This window comes from Heteronotia binoei, chromosome 6 (assembly GCF_032191835.1).
Source record: "Heteronotia binoei isolate CCM8104 ecotype False Entrance Well chromosome 6, APGP_CSIRO_Hbin_v1, whole genome shotgun sequence".
In the NCBI taxonomy this organism is placed as follows: Eukaryota; Metazoa; Chordata; class Lepidosauria; order Squamata; family Gekkonidae; genus Heteronotia; species Heteronotia binoei.
The window spans coordinates 143,290,689-143,301,011 of NC_083228.1; the positions used below are offsets into that span (position 1 = coordinate 143,290,689).

At 52.9% G+C, this 10,323-nt stretch overlaps 1 protein-coding gene across 1 annotated transcript in view; it reads right to left on the reverse strand.

The window, feature by feature from the left end:
- The window catches only part of TNK2 (tyrosine kinase non receptor 2), a 110,361-nt gene extending 101,895 nt beyond the window's left edge, over positions 1–8,466 (reverse strand). The window contains 1 exon segment of the mRNA XM_060242846.1: positions 8,329–8,466. Coding sequence (XP_060098829.1) covers positions 8,329–8,343 — 15 coding nt within the window. The 5' untranslated portion in view covers positions 8,344–8,466.
- Positions 8,467–10,323: the final 1,857 nt, after the last annotated feature.

Below are 10,323 nucleotides of genomic sequence, written 5' to 3' on the forward strand. Positions count from 1 at the left end.
CTACGCTTTCCCCCCAGCAAGCTGGGGACTCATTTTACTGACCTCGGAAGGATGGAAGGCTGAGTCAACCTAGAGCCGGCTACCTGAACCCAGCTTCTGCCGGGGATCGAACTCAGGTCATGAGCAGAGGGCTCCGACTGCAGCACTGCAGCTTTACCAGTCTGCGCCACAGGGCTCTTACCAAAGGTAAAGGTAGTCCCCCACGCAAGCACCAGTCGTTTCTGACTCTGGGGTGACGTTGTTTTCACGGCAGACTTTTTACGGGGGCGGTTTGCCATTGCCTTCCCCAGTCCTCTACGCTTCCCCCCCAGCAAGCTGGGTACTCATTTGACTGACCTCGGAAGGAGGGAAGGCTGAGTCAACCTCGAGCCGGCTACCTGAAAACCCAGCTTCCGCTGGGGATCGAACTCAGGTCGTGAGCAGAGCTTAGGACTGCAGTACTGCAGCTTTAACACTCTGCGCCATGGGGCTCTCTTTCTCAAGGGCTGCGTGCAAAAACTATTGTTTGCCTTCTTCGGATGCACAGCAGGGGCACGGACAGGCCAAACGCATCTGGTTCCCACTAGAGTGGGAGGAAGAGAGGCTGTTTGCCATCAGTGCCTTGGAAAGATGCGAGGTTCTCTAGCAGAAACGGACATTGAGTTGTCACTGGGAAGAATTCATCAGGCCTCACTCACGGGCAACTGGAGGCTGACATGTTGTGCTCTGCGTAGTCCCTTTTCCAGGCTGCATGCCGATCGCCTGCCAATTGCGCTAGGCAGATGTGTTTTCATTTTATGCATGGGTCCCGCCTAGTCATAACTGTCATGGATCCTCTGCAGTACGAACACAGAACGGAAAAACGTCCAAACAGCCCTGCTGGATCACAACAGCGGTCCATCTAGTCCAGCCTCCTGTCTCACACAGTGGCCAACCAGTTCCTCTGGAGGGCCAGCAACAGGGCATAGAGGCTGAGGCCTTCATAAGAACATCAGAAGAGGCCTGCTGGATCAGACCAGTGAGGTTCCATCTAGTCCAGCCTCCTGCCTCACACAGTGGCCAATCAGTTCCTTTGGAGGGCCAACAACAGGGCAGAGAGGCTGAGGCCTTCCTAAGAACATCGGAAGAGCCCTGCTGGATCAGACAAGTGAGGTTCCACCTAGTCCAGCCTCCTGCCTCACAGAGTGGCCAACCAGTTCCTCTGGAGGGCCAACAACAGGGCATAGAGGCTGAGGCCTTCATAAGAACATCAGAAGAGCCCTGCTGGATCAGACCAGTGAGGGTCCATCTAGTCCAGCAACCTGTTTCACACAGGGGCAAACCAGTTCCTCTGGAGGGCCAGCAACAGGGCATAGAGGCTGAGGCCTTCATAAGAACATCAGAAGAGGCCTGCTGGATCAGACCAGTGAGGTTCCATCTAGTCCAGCCTCCTGCCTCACACAGTGGCCAATCAGTTCCTTTGGAGGGCCAACAACAGGGCAGAGAGGCTGAGGCCTTCCTAAGAACATCGGAAGAGCCCTGCTGGATCAGACAAGTGAGGTTCCACCTAGTCCAGCCTCCTGCCTCACAGAGTGGCCAACCAGTTCCTCTGGAGGGCCAACAACAGGGCAGAGAGGCCGAGGCCTTCATAAGAACATCAGAAGAGCCCTGCTGAGCAGACCAGTGAGGGTCCATCTAGTCCAGCCTCCTGTCCCACACAGAGGCCAGCCAGTTCCTATTGAGGGCCAACAACCAGCGCACACAGGCCTTCCTCTGAGGCACCACAACTCAACGGCTGGCTGCCTCTGACTGTGGCGGTTCCCTTTAATCAGCGTGGCGAGCAGCCACTGATAAAACTGTCCTCCATGTCTACGTGGAGGTATTTCTGAATTTCCTACATCGTGCAGGGGGTTGGACTAGATGACCCCGGGGGACCTCTTCCAACTCTCTGACTCTGCGATTCTGTTCTGCACCCAATTAAGTCTTAGTGCCTCTTCAATGAAATACGCCACTTCAGTTTGCTCCAAATCAATTGACATTCATCGTATGCCAAGTTTGAGAGAGAGAGAGAGGGAGAGAGACGGTTCCATGTACTGGGGCTGGAGGGTGGGAAGGATTTGCCAGGCACTGCCCAGCACAGCCAAGGGCATAAAGGGGATGCCCAGTCTGCATCGATTCACAGAGAATCTGCTGGACGTCACCAGGGACAGCCCCGACGCATCGCTGAAAGGGGAAAGCAGAAAACCCTCCAGGCTCTCTGGGCTCATCTGGCCTAAAGGACGGAACTGGATGGTGGGAATCGGCAGCCGCCTGGAGTGCCGCTTCACTGTAGGGGTGAAGAAGATATTGGATTTATATCCCGCCCTCCACTCCGAAGAGTCTCAGAGCGGCTCACAATCTCCTTTCCCTTCCTCCCCCACAACAGACACCCTGTGAGGTAGATGAAGATATTGGATTTATATCCCGTCCTCCACTCTGAAGAGTCTCAGAGTGGCTCACAATCTCCTTTCCCTTCCTCCCCCACAACAGACACCCTGTGAGGTAGATGAAGATATTGGATTTCTATCCCGCCCTCCACTCCAAAGAGTCTCAGAGCGGCTCACAATCTCCTTTATCTTCCTCCCCCACAACAGACACCCTGTGAGGTAGATGAAGATACTGGATTTATATCCCGCCCTCCACTCCCAAGAGTCTCAGAGCGCCTCACAATCTCCTTTATCTTCCTCCCCCACAACAGACACCCTATGAGGTAGATGAAGATATTGGATTTATATCCCGCCCTCCACTCCCAAGAGTCTCAGAGCGGCTCACAATCTCCTTTATCTTCCTCCCCCACAACAGACACCCTGTGAGGTGGGTGGGGGTGGAGGGGGCTCTCACAGCAGCTGCCCTTTCAAGGACAACTCCTGCAAGAGCTATGGCTGACCCAAGGCCATTCCAGCAGGTGCAAGTGGAGGAGTGGGGTATCAAACCCGGTTCTCCCAGATAAGAGTCCGCACACTTAACTACTACACCAAACTGGTGTCCCCTCCCTGTTCCCATCGACCCGACCATCCCTTGCCTGGCCCCCTCCCACTTGACACCATCGGGCTGCGCACGCTTCACGGAAACGCTGAGCCCAGCTCTCCCCCGCTTCAAAGGGAGCCGGGGAAGAGAATGTGGTCTAGTGCCTGGCACCCTCTGAAACAGGGGAGGGCCAGGCCGAGTGCTCGCACAAAGCGGGAGCGACCCGACGATGTCACTTCCGGTGACATCATTGGGCCCCGCGTGCAAGAAGAACGCAACAGGGGGCGCAAGTCTTGGCCTGGGGCGCCTGGCCTGCTAGAGGGAAATTCCTTCCTGACCCCAAAGCGGGCGATTGGCATTACCCTGGGCATGTAAGAAAGGATCACAAGAGCCAAGCGCTGCCCATCCCTTCCTGCCTCCCTTGGCCTACGGAGCACAGGAGTCTCTTCATCTTCCCCCCTCCCCTCCAATCATTCACCTGCAAGGAATCTGGACCATTCCGATCCCCCCTCTCCATCTCTTTACACTCCCAGGAGACAAACAGGACCAGGGCTTTTATTGTAGCTGGAATCCCTTTGCCTATTAGGCCACACACCCCTGATGTCGCCAATCCTCCTGGAGCTTACAGTAGGCCCTGTACTAAGAGCCCTGTAAGCTCTTGGGGGATTGGCTACATCAGTGGGGGGGCTTGGCCTAAGATGCAAAGGGGCTCCTGCTAGAATTCTACCCCTGACCCTATGAATGAATCAGGGCTTTTTGTAGCAGGAACTCCTTTGCATATTAGGCCACGCCCCCCTCCGATGTAGGCAATCCTCCTGGAGCTTACAGCAGGCCCTGTACTAAGAGCCCTGTAAGCTCTTGGAGGATTGGCTACATCAAGGGGGTGCAGCCTAATAGGCAAAGGAGTTCCTGCTACAACCCCCCCCCCCCCCCCGATCAGGACTAACCAGCCATCCGATCCACTTTGGTTCTGCTCTCTTCTAGAGGCCAGCCGGGATCCCTGAGAGGATGGGTGCTTCCTTTTGACCCGAGGCTGAACACAGCTGTCCATCTCGAAACATCTCACCTGCCTCTACCTCTGTGTCACACAGTGGCCAAAAAAACCAAGTGCTAACCACCAAGGAAATCCAGGGTCATAAGAACATAACAGGAGCCATGCTGGATCAGACCAACGGCCCATCCAGTCCAACATCCTGTGTCACACAGTGGCCAAAAAACCCAGGTGCCATCAGGAGGTCCACCAGTGGGGCAAGGACACTAGAAGCCCTCCCACTCTTGCCCCCCTCAAGCACCCAGAATACAGAACATCACTGCCCCAGACATAGGAACGTAAGAGCAGCCATGTTGGATCAGGCCAATGGCCCATCCAGTCCAACATTCTGTGTCACATAGTGGCCAAACAAACCAGGTGCCATAAGGAGGTCCATCAGTGGGGCAAGGACAATAGAAGCCCTCCCACTCTTGCCCCACCCAAGCACCAAGAATACAGAACATCACTGCCCCAGACATAGGAACGTAAGAGCAGCCATGTTGGATCAGGCCAATGGCCCATCCAGTCCAACATTCTATGTCACACAGGGGCCGAAAAAGCCAGGTGACATCAGGAGGTCCATCAGTGGGGCCAGGACACTAGAAGCCCTCCCAGTGTGCCCCCCCAAGCACTAAGAATACAGAGCATCACTACCCCAGACAAAGAGTTCCAACAATACACTGTGGGCTAATAGGCACTGATGGACCTCTGCTCCAGATGCTTATCCATTCCCCTCTTGTTTAGCTGATCTCTGCTATAACTGGGCAGGAGAACACAAAATAAAACCTTGTTTTACTGCTGAGGCTGTGCGTATCCTTCCTTTCCCAAGACTGCTTAGAGAGCACGGACGCTCCCATTCCCCAGAGACAAAAAACTGCAGATTCAGATGAACACCCTGAGCGGTGACTGAGGGAATCAGATTGTCACCTCCGACTCTCTGGGTCTCAGGATGAGAGAGGCTGTGCGTTCTGCTGCTGGGGTCGGAGCACGCCTGAGCCCTGGAGCCTCTCTTTTTTGCACAGTAAGCAGCGGCTGCATTTCCTTTTAGCGCAGGTGGGGGGAGAGAAAGCCGGGCTCACCCATTTGCCTTCCTGCCCATTAACCGACCCATCTCAAGGCCAATCCGATATCTGTCCATTAAGGACAACCCCTGCAAAACTAGAAATCGGATCCACTCCAGAGATAAGCAGATTCTCCTGCTCCTGTAAAGGCAAATTAGACTCCTGTCTCATACGAACACACACACACACACACACACACACAGAGCTGCCCTTGGCCCATCAAAATCCAGTATGGTCTACTTCAACTGGCAATGAGTCTCCATAACACCGATTGCTCCTTGTTAACTGGAGATGCCAGGGACTGAACCTGGGACCTTCTGCGTGCCATTCATGAAACTGCCTTATGCCAATTCAGACCCTTGGTCCACCTGAGACAGTATCCATCTATCTATCTATCTATCTATCTATCTATCTATCTATCTATCTATCTATCTATCTATCTATCTATCTATCCATCCATCCATCCTCCATCCATCCTCCATCCATCCTCCATCCATCATCCATCCACCCATCCACCCATCCATCCACCCACCCATCCACCCATCATCTATCTATCTATCTATCTATCTATCTATCTATCTATCTATCTATCTATCCATCCATCATCCATCCATCCATCCATCCATCCATCTACCCATCCATCTATCTATCTATCTACCCATCCATCTATCTATCTACCCATCTATCTACCCATCTATCTACCCATCTATCTACCCATCTACCCACCCACCCACCCACCCACCTATCTATCTATCTATCTATCTATCTATCTATCTATCTATCTATCTATCTATCTATCTATCTATCTATCTATCTATCTATCTATCTATCTATCTATCTATCTATCTATCTATCTATCTATCTATCTACTCATCTATCTATCTACCCATCCATCATCTATCTATCTATCTATCTATCTATCTATCTATCTATCTATCTATCTATCTATCTATCTATCATCTATCTATCTAACTATCTACCCATCCATCCATCATCTATCCATCCATCTATGCATCTATCTATCATCTATCCATCTATCTATCATTGGCCTTATCCAACACGGCTTCTCTTATGTTCTTATGTTCACCCAGTTGCCTCTGTTGTGGGTGTCCTCCACCACTGCCGGATGGGAACACATGACAGGACCTTTTCAGCCATGGCCCCAGTACTCACTGCCTGAAGAGTATTTTCCTCTGCAATCTCCAGCTGGAACTGCTCATAAATTGCTGTGATTGATCGGCAGCCTGGTTTTAAACGCCGTTGGGCATTCTTCTGTTTTGACTGTTGGCAACGATTTGAACTTTTTTAAATTCCAACTGTGGTTTTAAAAATGCAAAACTCCCCTAACCAGCAAGGTACAGACATTCTAATAAGTAAATAAATCAAAGAGCACCCTCCCTTCATATACTACCCTTCTGTCTTTTGCTTCCACGCTATCTCTCTCACGGCTTGCAAAACAAAACAAATCCCCAAAGAATTAAAGTCACCAAACGCCAAACTGGGGTTAAAATCAAGAATGCCAATCACAATGCCTCTCCTCGCCCTATTCTCCCTCACTCTAGGCACCGGGCCAGCATTTAACTATCATAATCCAATCTTAAATACAAGGTTTTAAAAACCCGTAATTATAGAAGAAACAAAAGAAACACTTTCAGCGCTGGAACAGAGCAGCCACTAAACGACAAAGCTTCTGATCTCACCTACGCCTTGAACTCACTAGGCAAGCTTCAGCGAAGCACGCCTGGGGTCTCAACCTCCATGCGAAATATATGAATTAAGAGGGCAGGTCTACCTCACAGGATTGTCGTAATCTTTCTCCCTCCCCCAACAGACTAGAACTTGAGGGCATCCACTGAAAGCTGATGGGCGGGAGGTTCAGGACAGACAAAACGAAACGCTACTTTACACAGAGAGGGATTAAAAAGGTGGGATTTACTGCCAGAGGATGTCGTGAGGGTCACAGGAATAAACGGCTTGAAAGGGGGATTAGATAGATTCATACATAATGTTTATCAGTGGCTTTTAGCCATGACGGCTGAGTGGAACCTCCACGTTCACAGGGCACTAAATCTCTGAATCCCAGAGCCAGGAAGCAATGTCAGGGGAAGGCCTCGGCCTCTCTGCCCTGTTGCTGGCCCTCCAGAGGAACTGGTCGGCCACTGTGCGAGGCAGGATGCTGGACTAGATGGGCCCTCACTGGTCTGATCCAGCAGGGCTCTTCTGACGTTCTTAAGAAGGCCTCGGCCTCTCTGCCCTGTTGCTGGCCCTCCAGAGGAACTGGGTGGCCACTGTGTGAGAGAGGAGGCTGGACTAGATGGACCCTCCCTGGTCTGATCCAGCACTGTGTGAGGCAGGATGCTGGACTAGATTGGCTCTCACTGGTCTGATCCAGCAGGGCTCTTCTGATGTTCTTATGAAGGCCTCAGCCTCTCTGCCCTGTAGCTGGCCCTCCAAAGGAACTGGTTGGCCCCTGTGTGAGACAGGAGGCTGGACATACGAACATATGAAGCTGCATTATACTGAATCAGACCCTCAGTCCATCAAAGTCAGTATTGTCTACTCAGATTGGCAGCAGTCACAATCTCCTTTACCTCCCCCCACCACACACACGCCAGACACCCTGTGAGGTGGGTGGGGATGAGAGAGCTCTCTCAGCAGCTGCCCTTTCAAGGACAGCTCTGCGAGAGCTACGGCTGACCCAAGGCCATTCCAGCAGCTGCAAGTGGAGGAGCGGGGAATCAAACCCGGTTCTCCCAGATAAGAGTCTGCACACTTATCCACGACACCAAACTGGCAAGCAATAACAAATTTGTGCTTCAGCACCGGCTGCGTGAATGGGGCTCTCTGTCCAAAGCGGTAACCATCTAAACCAGGGGTGGCCAAGGACTCACATGTGGCTCTCTTACACATATCGTGTGGCTCCCAAAGCCCCTACTGCCCTGTCGGCCGACTTGCAGAAAGCATTTCTCTCTTCAAGTCACTTCTCCGAGCCAAGCTCGCCGGCAGCTTGGGAAATGCATTTAAAGTTGCTTTCTTTCCACCTTTCTCTCCCTCCCTTGCGGCTCTCAAACATCTGACCTTTATTCTATGTGGCTCTTACGTTAAGCAAGCTTGGCCACACAGAGACGAGCCAGCATAAAGCAATGAGGTTGACCCCTAAAAGGAGAAATCCACACAACCTTTCAGAATCCGCAACGTCTGCCTCTGAAGCACATCCACTTCCCTCCAAAACTCCACCTTCCCCCTCCGTGCCCTGCCAACGCCTGTACTCACTTGCTGGGCTGGCATTGCCAGGTTACTCGGCCTGGGCTCCTGAGGCAGAGCGTCGGAGAAACCACGGGACGGGGCTCCCAGCGGCGCTTCGGCCTCTTCGTCTTCCCCGCTGGCCAGCCTCTGATAATCCGACTTCTCCCCCATGGCGCGGGGCTGAGGCAGACACCTGGATTTTGACCTTCACAAACCAAGGGTGCTGCAGCCGGAGAAGACGATGACTGGTTGGTGAGATCTGCCCTGGAAGGGGTCTTCGGGGCGGATCCTGTCTTCGCCGCACATTCATCAAAGGTGACTCAGCCTTTCCCGGATGCTCCTCCTCGCCCCTCTCACCTCCAGAGGGCCGCAGTCTCTGGCAGCATCCTTCTCGTCACCCCTCGCCTGCATCCCGTCGCCATGGCAAACAGGGGAGGCCTCCTAGTGGATGCTGCAAGGATGTTCGCAGCCCCTGCTAATCCAGCGCGTGGGAGGGAGGGAGACAGGCAGAGATTTCCCCACGCAAGAGACTGGCAGGCGGGAAGGAAGAGGGGTGGGGGTGGGAATATTCCTTTCCAGCTGGTCCAAAAGACAGAAGTCAGATGAGCAGACGAAAACAGGAGGAGGTCCCTTTCCCAGGCATCCGAAGAGGAAAGGCGAGAGAAGATGAAGACCAGAGAGCGAAGCGGAGAGATGCTCGGCAATCCACCTCAGAACGAGAGCAGGGCGCACGGAAGGTAGGGCTGCTGTCCTTGCTTCTATCCTCCCCGCTTTTTCTAGGCACTCCTGCCCATCCCACCCCCTCACCTCCTTCGACCTAAGAGGAGGTGCGCCTTCTGGCTCTCACTGGATCTGCTGCTCTGTTCGCCCACCCCGGCAGGGAAGCCGGGAGGGCACCCCACAGAGGACGTCCAAGAAAGGGGATTCGTCCTCTCCCGAAGGCTACGGCGAGGGAATATCTCCTGCCTCTTGCTTCTGGGCGGGAACCTTCCCCCAAGGGGAAGAGGAGGAGGGGTAGGAGACAGCCCAGTGCAGCAAACTTGACACACACACACACATCAGTGTTTGCAATGTGTCAGGGCACGGTTGAGAAATTGGTTTGCAAGTCAAATGAGTCCCAGAAATGCAGATCGATAGGACGGGGATGAGTGGGAGGAAACGTCACTGGGAGCCGACACGTGAAGCTGCCTTACACGATCGCTCCGGCTTGGCACGGTCTACTTGGAGAAGCAGAGAAGGATCTTTGCCGTCACCAACGCCCTGAGAGAAACCAGGCCTTTCTGTATGCCAGCCGGTGTGGTGTTGGGGTTGAAATTCTAGCCTTGGATCTGGGAGACTAGGGTTCAAATCCCCATTCTGCCCTGGCCAGTCCCACCCCCCCCCCCACTCTCAATTTGATCGACCTCACAGGGTTGTTGCGGAGATAAGAGGAAGCAGAGAAAGATGTAAGCCACTCTGGGTCCTCACTGGAGAGAAAGGCAGCAATGAGGATCCTGCGAATGCAGGGGGAGGGATTTGTGAGCTTCCTGCGTTGTGCAGGGGGTTGGACTAGATGACCCTGGAGGTCCCTTCCAACTCTAGGATTCGATGATTCGATAAGGTGGAAAAGAAATGAGGCGAATACATTTTTCACTGAGCTACAGCCTCTGCCAGACAAAAGCAGAAGGTATTGCTGGAAAACGGTCCTTAACTCATAGAAAAGAAGAAGAAGAAGATGATGATGATACTGGATTTATATCCTGCCCTATACTCTGAATCTCAGTCTCAGAGCGGTCGCAATCTCCTTTTCCTCCTCCCCACCCTCAACAGACATCCTGTGAGGTAGGTGGGGCTGAGAGAGCTCTAGCAGCAGCTGCTCTTTCAAGGACAACTCTTGTGAGAGCTCTGGCTGACCCAAGACCATTCCAGCAGGTGCAAAGGGAGGAGTGGGGGATCAAACTCGGTTCTCCCAGATAAGAGTCTGCACACTTCACCACTACACCAAACAGGCTTTCAAAGCATTGCTAGCTCAGCAGCTGCCCT